We start from the raw sequence: 20,953 nt of genomic DNA on the forward strand, positions 1-20,953 counted from the left end.
AATTGTTAACTTTTTGTGCAATGAGCCAGAGGCCGAGTGTGCAGTGCCACAATGACTTGGAAAGTGAATAGGGACAAATTTTTGAGGAAGCATATAAAATACACTATTAAGACACTGAATGGACTAAAATGACAGTAAACGTTAAGTGCATTGAGTGCATTTTCTGCAAAAATAATAATAATATTAATAATAAAATGAGTAAAGAAACATGCTGTGCTGTCACAAGGGATTATTTGTAAAAGGATTTTATGACCCACTGCACTACCTATTCACAATGCAAAATAAAGGAGCCAAAGAGACCAACATAAAATCTATTTTACACTGGAAACCAGTGTCAAGTGCACCTTCGCTCCAGTGGAATTAACAATAAGTAGTGTGAGAGGGTAAGTTTACACAGAGGATCTAAATTCTTTCCAAAGAAGCCGAGTGAAAGAGTTTGAGTCTGAGTGATTGTGGCCTGGGAAATGAGTCAGTCAGACGTGTAGTGCTACTGTAAAACAAGACATGATTGTAATAGCTACCACACTACACTTGCATGCCCTTATGCTGCTGCTAATGATTCCAATGCCTCAGTCAAGCGGTTGCAACTGTGCACGTGTTGACATACTGAAGCATTAGCCAAGACTTCTCCCTACGGGTATAATGAGCTTGTCAATATCATACACAACACTGAGTACTTTTAGTGCTTTTCAGCTTCACACACCCAATGCGATCTCATCGGACAAGAAACAATAAAGATACGAAATACCAAACAGATTCCTTGTTGAACATGTAATATTTATAGTGAAACATCTTTACATTGAGAACAATCTACAAGCAGGCCAGAGGTGATTGGTGAATGTTAAAGGGATTGTTCATCAAAAAGCTAAAAATTTGGTTTACTCGCCCTCATAACATTTCAATCTATTTATTTTTTTCTTCTGCAGAGCACAAATTAATTAGTTTGAAGAATATTTCAGGTGTAAGTTTTTGCCCACACAATGAAAGTCCAAAACATTTAACCTCCTTTACATCATGACACGTGCACCAATAAGGTTTGATGTTTTTGGCACATCACCATATTTGATTTGGGCTTTGTATACACAAGTTTATCAATGATTTGATTTATAAATGAAAACATTTTACATTTTTGGCTTGTTCATTGTTCTAAGTGAACATATTGCTTCCGAAAATAAATGAAATGACTGGAGTTATGGATATGGATTACTTGAATGGTTGGATTACATTTTTGCCCCAACTTATGTCCATTTTAATGAACAAAAACAGCTGAAAATCCATGTTTGAGTTTGAGAAAATAATGACAGAAATTTAATTTTTTGGGTGAACTATCCCTTTAACAGTTAGAGTCACACAGTAGCGGCCATCATTCATTGTGGAAACAAAATAGCAAAAACTGATACAACAGCATGTCACCAAGACCTTATCTACCCCTAAAAAGTGTATATTAATACCTTAGAATAATAACATGCACCCTTAAGGTACCTTTACGAAACTATTAGGGGTAAACAAGGTACAAAGATGTCCCTTTAAGGGTACTGCCCCAGTGACAAGATGTTGTACCCCTACAATTTTTTACAAGTGTTGATACACTGGTTTTACTCCACTATTAAAGCAAATCAACCATAGATTCTTTATACAAAAAGTGCAAATGATAAAACCAAAAACATTTTTTGTGTATTTATGCTCCTCGTCGCAGCCTATAATACAAGCAGTCTTCTCCTCAAGTCTCTAATTCAAGTAAAGTGCTTCTAGAGCAACAACCATATGGTTAGAGCTTTCAAGTGTTCTTGTTTGCAGTACCTCCTTTAGAAGGGATGAAATAAAACACAAGTTTTAGTCAAACAAGTCCCACGGAGGAAAGCAAATTCTTTAGCCATCACACAAACTCCAGCTTGCCTCGGCCACTGTACTTGCCCCAGCTGACCAATGAAAGAAGTCTTTGGCTGCTAAGGTCGGACTGCTGAATCTTGTCACAGGTCAGGCAGCAGTTCTCATGGCCTCCTACTGGAACCATGCACTCTAAGTCCAGTTTGGCCACATGACCCTTGGTGAGGTGTTGGCCATGAAAGCTGTAATGAAGGCGAGATAGCATTTCTCTCCGTTGTTGTCGGAGTTTGCGGTTTTCACTGCGAAGCATATGCAGGGCCAGCATGATGAGGAGGACCAAGATGAGGCCGCCGGCAATGGGTACGGTGATGACCGCAGCACGGAACCATACCTCCTTGGAGGAAGGAATTTCCTGTAGTCGTGCAATCACGTGACGGCTGCCTTCGGTTTGATGTCGCCGTTTGTCTGAATAAGAACAGACAATGTTTAGGACCATGTTTTTATGAAGCAATTGAAGAAAAACATTGACATACACTCTTTTAAACTGTATGATATTCTGTGGTAAACAAACTGTTTTTGTCAATACAATAAAAGTCAGTGGGGTCTAGAACAACATTAGACAAAAATTATTTTTCTCAAATAGTCATACAGATTTGTAACAACTACTCATTTAAATGAAATATACTCTGTTTCACAACCATCAGCCAATCGGGGACGTTTTACCTAAATATGGTACATTTGATGATTAAGCTCCATTTCAGATCTTGCCTCCCCATGTGCCCAAAACACCAATTGAAATTCAAACTGAAATTCTGAAAATTAACTTCTCAACTTCTCTCTTTTCTTTAAACTTTTCTTAAACAATGTTTCCTTTCACATCACGTGCAAGCAAACGGTTTAGATATATATGTCAAAATTTCCCAAAAGTTTTGAAAATATTTGAACTACTCATTGATAAAATTGATAAATTGGTAGCTTGTTAGAATTCAATAGGTAGATGGCCAGTTAATGACTGAAATCAAAAATTGTCTGATTTATCTAACACTAGCAATAACTAAAGAAAACTCCTTCTCATACCATGAATTTCACTTCCTTTGTATGTGACATCTTGCAGGCCTCTGTAATTGCACATATCCTCATGGCAACACTGAAGTGTGGCAGATCCATGAATGGTGTCATAGGCTGACTCTGGATGGCAAGTTTTTCCAGAGTTCAACAGAGGGTCGTAACATCCATGAGATAAAGGAGACTTGGTGCTTTGAGGGTCTAAGGTGCGGGTGAAGCAGGCATTCAGCTCTGATTTGCACATGTAACCGGTGGCCACACAGTGGGGGGCATCGCAGTAACACCTTATTTCTCCTGTTACAATAAAAGAGAAATTAATCATATTTTAAAGGAATAAACTTCACTCCAACTGAAAACTTAAAAAGAGAAATTCATTTTCGAACTTAAAACCTGTTTAAAACCTAATTCCCAAATGTATTTAAAAAAAAAAAAAAAAGGTCATATGATCTCATGTTGGAATTTGGCTTTTGGTTCTTGTAGATGCTGCTCCGGATAATTGCTCTGACAGAACAATACAACTTTTAGTATTGATATTTGTGCTTATGCACACCCAGAAAAGTGCTAATAAGTGATACAAATAAATAATAGCTAATTAGTGTTCAAAAAACCGGTCGCACTATGCATTAGCGTTCATGTTACATTGTTATTACTGCGTGATAATATGCTATTATTAACACACCTATTTATTGTAGCTGTAAACACACTACGTTGGTTTTATTACAAATGCAATTAATTGCAGTTCCACTGAATCATTAATATATCAATCTGGAGATTCTTCTGACCATATAAACTGTATTCACTCACCTTTAGTGAGGAGAAGAGCCATCGCGCACAGCTCGAGCTGAAGCCAGATGGAAACGAGACTGCTGTTCCGCTGCATTGGACAAAACACTTTCTTTGCCTTTCAGATTCGCATCGATACGGACTTTATAGCCAGAAACACTGTATCAGTGTCCACAATGTGTTCCAACTTGCTTCGTTAACTTTTCGTTACATTTTTGGATAGAAATGATCACATCGTGGTTTAGTCCTCGCTGCTCTTCAAGACTTCCAGATAAAATCATCTGTGCGCAGAAAAGCCGACTTCGAGTTGTTTGAATACAATTTAAAAACCCATGTTAGACATAATCCATTTTTTGTTTTAATTCGAACGCGAGTTTCGCAGAGTTCGCAACTATTAAAAAGGATAATCTCCTGTATATAGCCTACTCCGCTTGAGTGCTCTTAAATGTTGAAGACTTGAGAATGAGAGCAGCTCCTCCTATAAGAGTCATCGAGCTGCTGGGACGGTTCATTCACAGGCGTGAGCTGGGACTGTTGCCTCCCCATGTGCCCATGCACAGCTAATACAGCTTAACCCTCGTTCTGCAGAAAAAGCATGGCTCGATTTGTAACCTACAGTGACCTCTGTGTGCAAAAATACCAATTGCCACTGGTTTAATATTTTCATATGTTATCTTTATCTAATGGAAACCAGACTGAAAAAGACAACTGCCTTCAGAATAAAAAGTTGAATCTCAAAATCATCAAGTCGCTGTTGTAAGGGTTCAAATATGCAGATGATGTTGTAAACCCAGGACCTGGATGATTGTTCTTGAGAACAGTGAGACAAACAAGAGACCCATTAACAATCCATCACAAAACAAAAATCACATTAAGAATCAAGCTTACATAATATTTTGAATGTCATTTATAATCATTATTTTTATTTTAAATTCAGCTTTAATTTTGGCTTGTGGACCATTTGCCAGCATCCGTTTAGTGAAACCGCTTATTCAGTGCAGTACTAAAATATTTTAACCTTCTTGCTAAATTTAGCAGATTCTGCAACTAAGTAAAGATACTGCATGTATATAATACATCGAACATAACATACTCACATTACTACTCACAAAACAGATAAGTAGATTGTTAATAATCCTAGCTATTAATCCTTCTGAAACACTGAAATGGCCAGTGCATGTGAAACATTCCACAGGAAAACTAACATGGAAAAACATTTAAGCATGCTTGAGTTCTTTTAGTTCATGACTGCATGCGACCGTCTTAAACCAACCGATACACAAAAGCAAACGTACCAAAACATATAATGTGGTAATTGTTTATTTCCTGTAGCTTTTAGAAACCATATACAAAGCAACATACCCATCTCTATTCTGAAAGTGTACTCCATTTACAGCCTATCGCGTTAAAATTGGTCTAAGTTCAAACCCTGCATCAGAGGGCAGTGAAGACAGAAAGAACAATGGAGCAAAACTATGAATGACATTGCAAACATCAAAGAGGAATCACCAGTTTTGCCTTTTTCACATCCTTGTCAAATACAAACTGACAAGTTGACTAAATGCTTCATTTTTTTTTTTCTCTATAGACTGGTTGATATTTTAGGTAAAAGATGAGGAAAAACTTGATCTGATCCTGTACGTCTCCATACTCTTCCCTCAATAGGTCGGCTTGGACAGTCCTCGTGGTCCTCTTTTGTCCATGAAGGATGCATTTAGGATGTGCAACCACAGCTGTATGAAATATGGAGTTCTCTCATTGCATTCTCCTAATTCAGGCAATATGGGAATGAATAAACTCAATTCTATGAGTAAAGAACAACTGAGCAAATACAAATCAAAACAACATTAATACAAAAAAAAAAAAAAAAACAGTGCTGGGGTGCAGCATGAAAAGTAATCTCTGTTAGAGGTGTAACAGCACTGCAAAGAACAAGGAGCATTGAAGGCAGATAGTGACAACCCCCTACATCAGGACCAGAAACTCAGAAAATGTGTGTCTACCGCTTCAGCAAAAGCTTGTAAGTGCCACGTCACCAATTCAGAAATCTTTAGCACCCATTTGTTTTTTTGCAGTGAATTAAGGAAGATCACTTTTGTGTCCCATGTAATCCTTCTGCGGGGTAGAGAATCAGCCAGTCGTGCCTAACTTTTGAGAATGAGCACTCAGAAGTATATTGGGTTTATTTTAGTTGGTCACTTTGATAAATGCCAGTGCAGCTGGAAGCAACCTTGTGCACATAGCTCTTCTGACAACATTCATAATCACTGTCAGTCACTGGAGAATAAGGGGATATTAGGTCTCCAGTGTGACAGTGAACTTTATGATCCGTTAACACAGGCATAACCCTGAAAAACGACTGCACGATTATTCAAAGGCTAGTCTGAGTTGGAGAGCGCCCTCTAAATATCTCTCTCTAATGACCTGTGGATCTGAGAATAGAGAAGCAATGTACGCCAAAGGACTGGGAAATTAATCTACAATCTCAGGGCCTTGTGTTGCCTTGATAAGCACTTTTGTAAGCTTCCTTTCTCTCTGAACCCATTTCAGGCATTGCAGCCTACAGTTCGACTGCGAATCTGAGAGCTCGGGCTGAGAGCAGGGGTCCAAACAACCAAGGGCTGGACATGTTTAGAAAGAGACTGCCATGAGCTCCACAGCCATCTCTCAAACCATGAAGGAATTCTGATTTTTCAGTTTGTCAAGTTCTTTGATCTGCTGTCTCAAAAACAGAACCCTGTGTGAAAAGAAAAAAAAAAGAGATTCATAAAAAGTCATTTCATTACGTATATTTGATCATTCAATTTAAATCGGGGTTACAGACCTTTGCTCTCTCAATGTGGCCTGGATTTCACATACTCGCACTAAAGAGCGAAGGTTCTTAAGTTCGGTGCAGATCTCTGACATGTAGAGGGTTCCCATGTTGTGGATATCCTCACGTAACCGTGACACCTGGGTGATAGGAATTTAAGATGAAGACAAAGGGAAATTCAGTAGTTGGAGAACAGATGTTTGCTCTTTAGGGGCCAGTTGTTCAAAAAACTTAATCTGGATCAGAATGATCCGGATTTGGAAATCCCATGTTTTGCTATCCAGGATCAGGTAATCCATCTTACTTTTCTGCTGGTTTTTAAAAGCAAAATTGTATTGACCACAATCATCCAAATACACACTTTTTCAGATTCCCAAATCTGGATTGGAATTTGTAAAATTAGGACCAGTTTTAAAGTTTTATATTTTATTACATTTTTGTTCCTGAAATCCACCCTTCTGTTTGATCCAATCCGATAGTCGACATCCGATCAGATTACTTTTGAACAACTGGCCCTAGAAGATCAATGTACATCTGAGACAAAGGCATGCTCATACCTGCTTCTCCACATGTTCTGCAGGCCAGCCTTGAACATGCTTGATGAGATTTTCATCAAAGTGCAATGCTAGAGAAGGAGTGAAAGTGCTTTGGGTTCGAGAGGTGCTGCCTACGGCGGGAACGCTGATGCCCGCACTGCCATTAGAGCCTGACAAGCCCTCTTGACTGCTATATATATATAAAAAAAAAACATCCATTAATGATTAAAAATAAATAAATGCATAAATAAATAGAATTTTAAAATTGGAGCCATTTAAACAGATACGTTTGGTATACTACTACTACTAATAATAATACTAACAACAAGTGTATGCTTATAATAATAAACATGTATTAAAGCGAAAGTCTACCCTACAATGCAATTTCTGTAACCATATACTCACCCTCATTCATAAAAAAAATAAACCAAAATTGATTATCAGCCTTCTCCAAAATGTGTTTGGTTGCATTTCAACACTGAACAAGTAGATGGTGCTGTAGGACAACATGTGATAGGCTGCTTCAACATTACCAAAAGGCAAAAGATAAGCAAGGTCTGAGAGATCCGTACATTTGCCTGTGAAGACGGGGATCACTGAATTCCAGAGGTTTGTCAGAGCTGACAGACTGCTGGGAAGCTGATCCTTGTCTTTGAATTGACGCACTAACCTGAAATTGAAGAAGAACAGCTTGAATATGACCAGAAATGGTCAGCAGTACAACTTTCTCAAATGTGTTGGGATGAAAAACCTAAACAGTAGTCCCAAAAAGTATCTAGACACTTGAGCCACACTTAAATGTGTGAATATTATTGCAACTAAATATCAAACCAACATAACATATATACTGTACCATAGGTGTTTCTTGAACTTTTAAGCCCTTTTTCTAAAAGACCAAAATTTTAATCTTAATCTACACAAATCCATTATAAAAACCCAGGAATTTATTCAATTCTGTTTGCACTACAAGCAGAGTCTACTTATTGAAAGTCAGAGCCAGTCCACATATTTTGGGTAGTTGTGTTTACAGATTAGCTTCAGACTATAATTACATCAAAACATGTTTGATATTTTCAGCTGATTTTAGAATATTTATTTTCTTTGGTTATGTGTCTCCTAGATACAATGTGCATGTCACTTTGTGAGTTTGTTGTGCTTGTTGTAACCTTTTATAAAGTTGATGCTTAGTGTTTTGAAATTTGTTTAGATTTTAGAAGTCATATAGTGATTCTAGCCTTGATGTGAACAGATTTTTACTAAAGAACAAGCTTTTTTTTATCAAATTACTTTGGGACCAGCTGGTTGAAAGTAACTATGAAAAGAAAACAAGTCAGTTCCAGCTGTAGCATCATCTGTTTACATACGTCACATGAATTGATATTTTGTTGTCTAATGCAATGACATGTCCAAACACTTTGAGGCCACCATAACAGAAAAGTTTAGGAAAAGACAAACCACTAGTTGGTACTGACCTTTGGTTGCGAAGAAAGGGATGCAGAGCTGAGCAGGGGTTTAGAGACAGCATTGGTCTGAGGTGTGCTGACTCTGGGAGACACGTATGACCTCGGTGAAGAGGCGTCTGATGCTAATGACATGGGTGACTGACCAGACTGTTGAGCTGTTTATAAGAAACAGAGTTATAGAAAAGATATAGAATCTGGTAAATACATTTATTTATAACAATATACCAAAAACTTCACAAAGTCTGAGTTTTCCTGTAAAGATGTTGCTTAACCTATTAAGAATTAGTCAAGATGTTTGTGTCCATAGTCTTAGGTGTGTATGAACAGTTACAAGAAACATTAGTCTAACAAAGTATTTGCAATATATGATCACATAGTTCCTTTACAAAATGTGGATTAGTTTTTTCGCAGCACAACATCAGTTAGGAGAGGTGTGAAGTGACTGGGACTGCAGCCGTACCTTGTGTGGAAAGCTGAGCAACTTGGGAAAGCAGAGTAGTGACGTTGAAAGCGGACGGTCCGGCAGTGAGAAGCTTATGAAGCATAGACTGTAAGGAAGCTTGTGTGACAGCGGCTGTGAGGACTTGGAGGAAGACAAAGACAGAAAAAGACACACATACAGTCAAAGCAGTCCTACACACTGAAAGCAAATTGAAAAAGGCTCTATTAGAGAACATCAAACCTTGTCGGCTTATGGTATTTTCACCATGTGGAGAGAAGATGTCACATTTTGCAAAAAGCAGTTGTCAACGTGGCAAAACAGTTAGAGCACATTTTTGCTACCTGGATGGAGGCCTAATTGTATTTGTAGCTACAGGTAGATGCATTTGTATAGATTTTTATTATTTGCTTTTAAAGAACACAAAACTCAGGTTGATTGACATTGTCATTTTGGAATGCATTCTAACACAATACATACAGGTAGATGGATATGAGCATAGGCCAATGGTTTTTCTGTTTGGCCGATGTGTCTGAAGTGGTGCATTTATCGTGGCCATTTATCGTGGAAGTCGTGGCCTAATGGTTAGAGTCGGACTCGTAATCCAAAGGTTACGGGTTCGAGTCTCCAGCCGGCAGGGATTGTAGGTGGGGGGAGTGAATGTCCAGCACTCTCTCCACCCTCAATACCACGACTGAGGTGCCCTTGAGCAAGGCACCGAACCCCCAGCTGCTCCCCGGGCGCTGCAGCATAAAATGGCTGCCCACTGCTCCGGGTGTGTGTTCACGGTGTGTGTGTTCACTGCTGTGTGTGTGCACGTTGGATGGGTTAAATGCAGAGCACGAATTCCGAGTATGGGTCACCATACTTGGCTGAATGTCACTTCACTTATGTATTTGAACAATTTCTTTGTGGGGGAAAAAACTGTTACAGAATTACAGAATCAAGGTTTTTTTTTCTAAAGTATAAGTCTGATGATTTTACAGAATTTGTAATTAAATATAATACATTTTCAGATTATTTATTAATAATTCTGTAAATACGGAAAAAAAAACGAAACGGTTCACATGGCAAATTCCAAATGGAAGTGATCATCCCTATCCCCTTGGAGTGGGGACTTTGGAGTGAACAGGGCATGTGCGTGCCATTATGTAGTCATTTGAAATGCACTTGGCAAAGGGAGACGTAATTTCTTCAGCTCATCATCTTCAGCTGGGATGTTCCCGTGACAACGCAGCACGGTGTGCATCAGCAGATGTCGCTGTTTTAATAGCATAGCATAAATGTATTTTAAGCGTTGTTAGCATAACTGTTGCAAATGAACACACATTTTTTTATTTTAAAACATTTTTTTAAGTTTTTTTGATATATAATATATAAAAACTAATATGTATAAAACTTTTTAAAATATAAAATGTGTATTTTTTTATGCCGGTGTCCGTTTGTGAATCTGCTGACACACACCGTGCTGTGTTGTCACGGGAACATCCAGCTGAAGATAATGAGGAAATTATGTCTCTCCCTTTACCAAATGCATTCCAAACGACTACATAATGGCACGCACGTGCCCTGTTCACTCCAAAGTCCCCACTCCAAGGAGATCGGGATGATCACTTCCATTTGGAATTTCCCCCGTGAGCTGTTTCGGTTTGGTACACGTTCCGTTACACCCCTAGTTTTTAATATTGTTAAATTAAATAGCATGATGTGTGTACCTGCTTAATATCGGCCACCCTGTTCTCTAAGATAACTGCAATTTAAAGGGGAAAAAACAATGCTGGATGAACACTAATCTAGGGAGCATCTTTGATCAAGAGCAGACCATACTCTACTCTTCCTCCCTAGAACAGATTGTCAGCTGTCTACTAAATAGGGTAGAGTAATACTGATTTTCCTTTAAAACTGCAGTCTTCATTTGAGCAAATACTGATTCTAAAAATCCCAAGACTGATCTTTTATCATACACACATTAATATACCCAAATTGGAAAACAACAAACTGAATTGAAACATGAATTAAATGGAACCGGAAGCTAGTGAATAAGAACTGAATTTGAAAAAACATCTGTACCCAGCCCTACCGCTGTATAATTTATGCTTGAATCACATGTGATCAATAGGAAATTAAACAGAAAAATGGCAGTGTAAGCAGCATGAAAAGTTACAAGACTGGAGAAAAACTAACAAGATCTGATCTCTTGACTTTAAAGAAATGCACAAAGAAAATTTGTTTTAAGAGGAGCAAGATGACAAGAATGATTAGGGTGACTTTGTAGGAGAATGCATCTGAATAGAAAATAACAATAAATAAAAAGCACATGTTGTATTCCCAAATGTACATTGCAAGTGACTTATAATCTATATATTCTAATTGTTTGAATAATGAATTACAACTAAAAAAAACAAAACAAAAAATCCACTTTCAAGTCCAGGACCAAATTAATGCAATTTACTCAAATTATTCAATCTGGACACTGAAAATGGTTTGGAGCTCTAAATTCTAAACTCTTAAAGTGCATCAGATTGATGCATTTAACTTTTAAAAGTACCGACTACATGGTCTACCCCCGTGGTCTCACAATATGCTAACACTGGGAAACACTGCGCAGCCATTACCTTCATTAATTTTGCTCATGTCTGCATTGCCGTGGTTCATCTGCAGGGTGGCCTGGAGCGCAGGCAGCAGCTGTCGGAGGAGTGCTGGGTCCTGAAGCAGAGTGGAGGTTGAAGCTTGCAGGGCAGGAGACACAGGCACTGTGGAGGACGAGGAGGAGCTGGACGTGCTGGAGGGGTTTATGGACAAAGGCTGAGAATAACCAGAGTTTGATAATGGCTTCTCCGCTAAAGTAGATTCTGGGAGAATGAAAGGGATTGTGGAAAAACAAGACAAATGTGTTAAGAACCACTGAAACCATCAGCAAAGTGAACTTCTACCAACGTAATACCACTTAGAAATGAGTTTCTTACTTGTACTACTGAGGGCACTTGTGGCACTGGGCTGCATCGCCTCTTGTCTGTAGTCTCTGTCTTTGGGAAAGCTGTTAACCACAGTCTTGGCACCTTCTCTCTGCCTTTGTTCTCTGTTCAGACAGGAAGACTGGTGTCAGTGCATGGCTTGAAGAAGAGAGGCAGTTACAGGGGATCTAAAGCAACTCACCTCTCCAACCATTCTTTAGGTTTCTCCCACTGAGAGACCTCTGTCCTACAGTTATAGTAGTACTTCTTGCCAGACGAACTGATATGCTCTGACCAATCATCTGCTGGCTCGCGGGGCTGGAAGAGACAAAAATATGCAGGCACATCAAGAAAGAGAGAGCAGGGAAATTTGTCATTAGGGAGAACATTAGGGATAGGGATGAGTCAGTTTGATTTATTAGTGTGGTTTTTCTTTTCTTTTCTTTTTTTAGCAACAGTCCTTTAAATATCCCAGTATAGTCAATTCAACCTTACAGTTGGATCTCACTGTTTATCAAGTTGAGAAATATTTGTTTGCAATATTTTTTTTAATATCCCTTATTTTATTTACAGAGCTCTGCTGTGAATAAATATATTGATGCAATTCTCAAAAGAAACTAAAATGTATACCACAGCAACTAGGGATGCTCCGGTATGGATTTTTGCAGCCGATATCGAGTACCGATTTCTTGTCATGGCGATTGGCCGATACCGACGCCGATTCTGATGCTTCAAGCATTATATAACATATGTAATAATGTCATATATTTACAAAAAAATATTCCTTATACAGTGAACATTTTAAAATGCCTTTAATATAGGGTTTATGCATAACATTATGTATGTCAGGATACTTAATATAAGACAAAAATACATAGAAACAAAATGGAGCAGTCTGATGCAACCCACAAGGTTTATTTAAACATTATCCAATAGTAAACTGTAAGAAAAACATTTACTCTCCTAAAATTGAGAAGTCTAATGTAACTTAAACATTGTCCAATACAAGTCTGAGCAGGAAAAAAAATAATTTAAAAACTAATTGGAGTATTTTGATGCAACTCATTTGGTTTAATTTAACATTGTTCAATGTTAGAGAGAGGACAAAATAAATAGAAATATTTAAAGCGATAGTTCACCCAAAAATGAAAATTCTGTCATCATTTACTCACCCTCAAGTAGTTCCAAACCTGTATGAATTTCTTTGTTCTGCCGAACCCAAAGGAAGATATTTTGAAGAAAGTTTGTAACCAGGCTGTTTTTGGGCACCATTGACTTCCATAGTAGGAAAAAAAAATACTATGGAAGTCAATGGTGCCCCAGAACTGCTCTGTTTCCCACATTCTTCAGAATTTCTTCCTTTGTGTTCAGCAGAACAAAGATATTCATACAGGTTTGGAACTACTTGAGGGTGAGTAAATGATGACAGAAGGTTTAATACCGTCCAACATAAGACTGAAGAGGAAAAAAGAAATAGAAACATTTAAACTACTGAAAGAACAAAACGGAATAGTTCGATCACGGTTATATAATCCGGGGGTCGGGTAATAAAAAAATGCATTCTAATTATTTGCCGGTGGGTCGCGACTCACGGGTGATTAATAAAACATAAATGCAAATATTAACTACATTTTTATAAATAACTTTTTTCATTAGGCAGACGATTTCATTTGTCTGTATGTGTGTATAGTCGCCTGATCGGCAAGTTGCAGTGACAGAAACAGTGAAACGTCATAGCGGCAAACACATGACAGCGGCACCAAATCATTTATGTCTCCACGCATCATGTGCGTCCTCACGCGTTGACGTTATCAAATTGAGTTTGGTTCGTGAGATCGGCCAAGTGTAGCGAGTTATTTATGATAGAATTTATTTTAATTATGATAGAAGAGAGAACCAACTATTCAAACATCTGCTCACACTTTAGGCCTGTGGCTGTTATATTAAGCTAAGTATTTTTTTTTTTTTTTCGATTTTGGCTTCCAAGGATTATAGCCGCATTTCTTCTAGCACAACTCCCTTCCCTTCATAGCGGCGCGGATTCGTTCCTCCGAACCAAAACTTAACATCTGAATCAGCTCAATCAGTGATTGTTATAAAATGCCGTCTTTACTGTTGCTACATTGCAGGACATATTTGATAGTAAAACGTTGAAAGTACAATCTGCACAAGTGATGCTCTTCCCCAGGCTGAAATGTGTGTGCGCGCGTGCGCCTGCGCGGCGGCGTGCTCCAAAACGGAGAAGCAAAGTACACTTTGAGCTTCGGGCGCGTCGAAATAATACACAAAAATATGCCAAAAAATGCGTTGCGTGTCAGTATATTGTCTTAAAGTGTCAGACTGGAGCTTGAGCCATCAATGTTAATCAAAGAACAAAATGCAAAGAGAAAATCACCCACAGCTCTTAATCTGAACAACGTTATAGCTTTAATAAACATAAATCTATCAGTACATACAGTGAAAACTATGCAGTGCTCATTTACATTTGATTACTTTTGTAACTATTTCTTACCTGAACATTAATATTAGTAGACCTTCATGGAAAAATTAAAGCACTGTTTATTTCATTTCGCTTGTGTGTTTGTTTTATTGTATTTGTCAGTTTGTTTTACTTTGTTTCTTTGTTCATGTTGTTACTGTATCTTATCTTATGTATATAATACACTAAAAATACCTGCACACTGGTGCATTTACAAATTGATGAAGTGCAGGCATTTTTAGTGTTTTATATACATAAGATAAGATACTGTAAGAATATGAACAAAGAAACAAAGTAAAACAAAAAGTACCGATAAGAATACCGTTAAAGTAACGGATCGATAAGCAGTATCGGTAAGAGTAGTAATACCGTTAAAACCTTAACGATACCCATCCCTAGTAATAATCGATAATGAAAGTTACCAACATGCGCTGTACAAAGAAAACATCAGCCAGTCGCATCACTTTATAGTAATAAATAACATGTTTCCAAAAAATAAAACTAATCTGATATATGGCTGAAGACTGCGGAGTAAGCTGCGGAAGAAACAGTGCACAACCCATGTTATCCTAAATATGAGAATGCTTTATATTATTAAGCATTTCAAATAAACTCATAACCACCAACTACAGTTTAACTTGGCTTTCCTGTCAGGTGCTTTGATACATTTGCCATTTAAAGCATTTAAAGGGGTCCTATTATACCCCTTTTTACAAGATGTAATACAAGTCTCAGGTGTCCCTACAATGTGTCTGAAGTTTCATCTCATAATATCCCACAGATTATTGATTTTACTATAATGTACATTGCACATCTTTTTCAGCAACATTACAGACTGAAAAAAAGAGCATAATATGACCCCTTTAATACATGTTATCCTGAGCAGATAACTTGATTGCTATGGTTATAACTAGGGCTGGGCGATTTGGCCTAAAATCAAAATCTCGATTAATTGAACATTTTAACTCGATTACGATTAATGAACGATTATTTTTTTTTTTTTTGCCCTCATAGTTCACTGACAAGTTTTGTACAGTAAATATGCTCACATATTACAAGTGAGAGATTTTTGAATGAAGGGTGCATTACTTGATTTTAAAATAATTGAAGGAAACACACACTATCTACTATCTATGATTATTTATTGAACATCAATGTTAAACAACTGAAATTAAAGCACACATTGCCTAAAACGAACAGTCACTTTGTTCTTATAAAAAAAGTAAAAATAAATAACTTGCACTTTTGGAAACAAAATAAATTATTTTCAATGTTTTTCTCAGTAAAAGTAGAAAATAAGCAGTATCTCTTCTAAATAAAATAACTCTTGTTCATATTCAGTAACGTGATTGTGCTCCAAGTGTTGAAACAAATTGGTGGTGTTAGCTTTGGACGTCGAAACTGTTTTTCTACAGTGTCTACATCTGACTTCATTTTGTTCGATGTCATCCTTACTGAAGCCAAAATGTGTCCAAATGACAGCGACTGCGTTTTTCTTTGGTACAAGCTGCTCTTGTTGCTCAGTTGTCTCAGTGATTAAGCTCTTCATGCTCGACATGTCGGCGGAATAACATAATGTAAGGGAGCGGGGTCACGTGACTCCACACGCGGTAGTGTTTTAAAGGGAAAGTAATCGAAATAATCGCCCTGGAAAAATTTGATCGATTATAGGTTCTGAAAGTCGATTTCGATTACTTTTCGATTAATCGCCCAGCCCTAGTTATAACTATATATGAAGAGTTCAGATGTAAATAAGTGCCACCTGAAATTCTCTTCTAAAATAAGCATTTTGTTTTCAGTTGAGTTATTTCACTTTAATGGCACTGAAAAGAACCTGCTCACTGCCAGTAAAGTGAAATTACTGAGCCTACACTTTAGAGCCTGAGAAAAATGCTAATTTTAGAAGAAAATTTCAGATGGCACTCTTCATACGTAAATGTTCAAAAGTATTTCCATCTTTTTTTTTTTTATTTTGTATAATGACAGAAAGCGAGACTTGCATGAGCATGTCAAACTGATAGAGCACAAAAAAAACAGGAGAGCAACAATTCTAACTAAAATGTTAAAGGGGGCTATATATAATTTTATTGCCAATGTGTGAGCAGCTTACAATGAAACAAAAATAAACAAAACCTTCCCTGACTTCCTAGGTTATCTATGAAAGTCTATAGACTATTTTTTTAAGTTAAGGACTTTAAGTGAAGGAAAAGCGAAATGATGTGACGTTCACGTGTGCACCCGAGAGCCTCTCTTCAGTTCCATGACATATAACAAATCCCTATACAATGTTGAGGATAATGCTGAAAGAGCCATTCTGTACTGTAATGTGAATGTGCCTTGCAAAGACACTACAGTCTTACACTGTCAGATATTATAATCTCAAACATTTTTTTTTACAATAAAACTATCATGAGAGTGAGTCTGCAATACCTGGAAGAGTGGCATGTTATTCCGCGCTGCTAATCACAACGTTTGTTATCGGGGAATAACACACCTCAAGATGTTGCCAATATCTATTGCACAGGCTTCCTTAAAACATGCTAGTTCTTCAGACAACCCACTGATTAATCAACTTACCATCTCTGAAGTTCTGTTTGGATGAGGGTGAGAACTGGATGCATGATGGGAGTTTTCTTGTGGAGAAGAACTGACACCTGAAATATAATTAAGAAGATCAGAAACAAACCACCAAGCATGTGAAAGCCTGATGAGTTTTGCAGAACATAATTCAATGAAACAAGACAATATTCTGGGCTTCCATTTAACACGCTGGACAGATATAGGGTTCAGCTGACAGTCCTGCGGCTGGGCGGTGGAAACATGGCCTCATAACAGGATGAGCTGCAGTTTCCACTGACGTCCAAATTGTGTGACCATACATACAACTTTTTAGGCTCGTGTTTTTTAGATTTTTCTCCAGTTGAGAAAATGTTGAATAATGAATTGAAAAACGTTGAATTAAAAGTAAGGTCTAAACTTGTGCAACACAACCTATCAGAGAAAAGACCAATGCTAAGAGGCCTCTGATGAGTTGAAATGAAAAGATAAATAATACTGTGCACCTGCTGCAGTCTCATGGCTGTGGTAATAACAGGAAGTAAGAAATCATGAAGGAAGCACAGGAAAGGATCCTGTGTTTTAATGCTGCTTGATTTAAAATCTAGCAATTCTGTTCCATAAAAACATGTAAAGACTATTATCAATAGTCAGTCAGTTTTATTATAGATGGATTTTAGCCTTATTGTATAATCCTTTAGACTATTATATAATCCTACAACTTCCAAATGGTGTTTTGGTTGATAACATGTCGATTTTCAAGAGTGTTTACTTTAATTACACAGAATTCTAAAATGCAGGACGTCAAACTAGAGATTCATGAAACAATGTATTATCTCAGTTATCAGCTGATTTAATATATAATTAAATTAATATCCATTTCACATATTGCTTTAGATAATACTACTACTAAAACTAAAACTAAATTGACTTGTATTTAAAATGATAAATTTTAGTTTTTACTATTTTTAATTTAGACAAACACATTAGAATACAACTAACTAACATTATAATAATATTAATTTCAACAAAAACACTCATCAGGAATCAGGCAGAACGTTGCTATTTTAATATTGATGTAACCCTAGTAATAAATTAAATAAAACCAATATTAAAACAAACCTGTAAACCAAGCCATACCAACTAAACATAAAAATGCATAAAGCATCAATACAAACAGTTCTATCAAACTCAATCACTTGTTACAGTTGTAGATTGTGACAAATCTAATTTTAGCATCACCAGAAATGCAGGTTCATTGCAATATAATTAATAACAGCTACACTGTAATAACAGTGCTGCGATGACTTCTCACATTATTTATTACCACCTAATTTGAGTTACTAATAATGCCTAAACAAAAGCATAAACTAAATATAGTTAAAAAAAAAAAAAAAAAAGTATAAAATATATAAGTGCCAACTTGTGAAATGCTTCTGCCGGTGGGTGCTGATTATTACAGTCTAACAATATCAGTTATTGATGCCTCAAAAAAAAAAACTGGTCAGTGGACTCTTAATTCTAATGTCCTGCTTAACCACAAATAAATGTATTTAAATATTATTATAATAATGATTATTCTGAGGAATTAGGGACATCATGCAACCATAAAACATTAACCATATGCATGTGGAACCTCTCCTCACTCATGTTCTTACCGCTGTCCCTCTCACGGGTCCGGTGAACGTGGAGTGCTTTCGTTTGGCTGTGCCCTGTTCCATCACTGTGCTTGTTGTCTGGACTGTCTGATCGCCGCAGCATTTTAGTTGGTGGTGTGGAGTCTGAAGAATCTCGCATCTTGTCATGGCGATGGTCATTTGACGAGTGACTCTTTGACTGATATTTGACAGACTGCAAAATACAATGCATGAGAGAAGGACTGCAAAGACCACTGAGCTTGAACTTTTATTCTTGCAGAGAAAAGCAGGCTCAGATCAACTTAATATTAATAAATAACTAAATGTAATTTTCTAAGTTACTGTACTACAAATGATATGAAAGCACACCTGGTGCTTTGAAAAAAAAACTCAAATAGGATGTTTATTAAAACAGGACAGGACTAGTTGATTTGCACACTTGTCGGTGTTTGTTAAGCTCATCAAGTCACTTTGCTATAAAATGTAATACTAGATCTGATAAGACCTAACAGTAAATGTGAACGATGTGCTATTACATTATCTATTTGTTGTGAATCCAGTAATTAGGATAGCTAACTAACAAAACAAGCTAGCACGCTGATATGTGAGCTCTCTAGTCACACCATTACGTTACCTCTGTATAAGCTAGTATTTTAGTTAAACTGTAGAACAATTAGCTAAAAACAAATAATTGGCCTCCATTAACTACAAAGTATGACGTGTAACTTAATGTATTTCAGTTTCGCTTAACGTTAGCAAACAGGAACTAGGCCTGTGAGCACTAGTGTTATGCTAAAGCCGGCTAATCCAATTTCGAAACTATTTCGGCTTCTCTCCCAAATATGTATCTACTTTCAACGATCAAATACTTCTCTGTGTACCTGGCAGGCTTGAGGATCTCTTCGATCATTGCACCTGTGAAAGACAAAAAAGTTAACGCGCTCTCTGCTAGCCAGCTACAATGCTAACGTAGAGAAACGAAAACAACTCACTATTAGAAGAAAAACTACTTTGAAACAATTTCTTCGAACATAATATGCACTTAGTTTAGGCTTTAAACGATTAGCTGAAGGGTGTAAACTGGAGGTAAATGTGTGATTACCCATCATTGAGTCTGGATGGATTCGTTGCATGCATTACCATTAATGCTGCAATGATATGGAAGTGAAGTGTTACTACTGAAGCAGTTCTGCTGCACTACAGCTCTCTTTAGTGGTACTGCCTACAAACACACACTACAATATCTGTAAAAGTAGCTCTGCTGCTTCGCTATTCGGGAAAGAGCTGACGGTCCATTGCTTCGTTTTGCTCGCGACTGCGCCCCGCGAGTGCACGAGCAGAGACTAGTGCTCGCGATCAGCAGCACGCGACGTGCACGAGCAGACGACTGCAACCTGCGCTCGTGCACATTTTTTCCTTTGCTACTCACGGAGCGACAGTAGCAATTGAGGCTTGCAAAACTTGTTTAAATTAAGCTACAAGATATTAAATTAATTTAAAGAAGTGAAAATCCTAAACTAAGTAACTTTCAGCAGATCTATGTGTAGGCTATCTCAGTTTCTCCATAGATAGGCTAGAAAGTTCAATAGTGTAAGAATAGAGTATATATATATATATATACTCAGTGTATACGCAAGACATTTATTAAATTTATTTAAATGTATTTAACAACAACAGGGCTAAAAAGGAGCACAGGGGTAAAGGCGCATTTGATATTATATTTCTCTGAACCACTAGATGGCACCAAACCCACCTCAACTCTTTCCTAAATATCTTGTTGATTGTGTGTTTGAGTTAGGTAGGTGACTCAGAATTTCTGTTAACGTGTGACTTTAATATTTCTAAACTTCCTCCTAAATTGTTCAAATTCCACCAGCAAGCTCTATTAGCTTGGAAAATTAGCTACTCACACAATTTCTCTCCTCATGAGGTTAGATAATTGATAATTGTCCTGTTTCCATAGTTGTCCTGTCCAATTTAAGGAATTTAATTATTTAATTAAAGCCTCTTAACCTTGTTCAGCTTGTTAAAAGTCATGTTTACTCCAATGACAAAAAAAGACAAAATTGGTGTCTCTTTTGTAAAAGTGAGAGAGGTTTGTTGACTCATTTGTTCTTTGAATGTATAATTGTCCAAAACTTTTGGATGAAATTAGCAGAATTTGTTTTGAATTCAGTAAAGATTAACTACTTTTTACATTAAAGGATATTATGAAAACAAAATTAACAAAGGATGAATAAATTGTTAATTTATTTGTATTGCTGGCAAAAATTTGTTTACATAAGCAAAAATGTTTAAATTCATCCATTGTTTATGTTGAATTTGATCGTTTTGTGTCTTCTTTGAAATTGAAATTTTGATTTTTTTTTTTGGGACCCCCACTTAATCGAAGAACTGAAGAA

The 20,953-nt window shown here is 37.0% G+C and overlaps 2 protein-coding genes across 5 annotated transcripts; both read right to left on the reverse strand.

Annotated features, from left to right (window-relative positions):
* Window positions 1–758: 758 nt before the first annotated feature.
* LOC306845988 (BMP and activin membrane-bound inhibitor homolog) lies at window positions 759–4,223 on the reverse strand. Its single transcript, XM_079379023.1, has 3 exons — window positions 3,697–4,223; window positions 2,905–3,186; window positions 759–2,292 (listed from the first exon to the last, which is right to left on the reverse strand). Exons 1-3 carry the CDS (start codon window positions 3,770–3,772, stop codon window positions 1,877–1,879), a joined length of 774 nt encoding a protein of 257 aa, XP_079235149.1. The 5' UTR covers window positions 3,773–4,223; the 3' UTR covers window positions 759–1,876.
* A 755-nt stretch (window positions 4,224–4,978) lies between these two features.
* LOC306846239 (WW domain-containing adapter protein with coiled-coil-like) lies at window positions 4,979–19,936 on the reverse strand. Of its 4 annotated transcripts, none has more exons than XM_079379464.1 (13): window positions 19,654–19,936; window positions 19,433–19,466; window positions 18,573–18,765; window positions 16,936–17,012; window positions 12,082–12,197; window positions 11,892–12,004; window positions 11,541–11,777; window positions 8,947–9,069; window positions 8,496–8,641; window positions 7,596–7,693; window positions 7,045–7,213; window positions 6,500–6,627; window positions 4,979–6,412 (listed from the first exon to the last, which is right to left on the reverse strand). In XM_079379464.1, the coding sequence occupies exons 1-13, from the start codon at window positions 19,692–19,694 to the stop codon at window positions 6,343–6,345; spliced, it is 1,545 nt and encodes a 514-aa protein (XP_079235590.1). In that variant the 5' UTR covers window positions 19,695–19,936; the 3' UTR covers window positions 4,979–6,342. The 4 variants fall into 4 exon arrangements, with proteins under 4 accessions (XP_079235590.1, XP_079235591.1, XP_079235592.1 ...); XM_079379465.1 differs by having other exon boundaries at window positions 19,544–19,881; XM_079379466.1 differs by lacking the exon at window positions 8,947–9,069 and having other exon boundaries at window positions 19,654–19,896.
* Between the last annotated feature and the right edge of the window lie 1,017 nt (window positions 19,937–20,953).

Source organism: Barbus barbus, assembly GCF_936440315.1.
Source record: "Barbus barbus genome assembly, chromosome: 26".
Taxonomy (NCBI): Eukaryota; Metazoa; Chordata; class Actinopteri; order Cypriniformes; family Cyprinidae; genus Barbus; species Barbus barbus.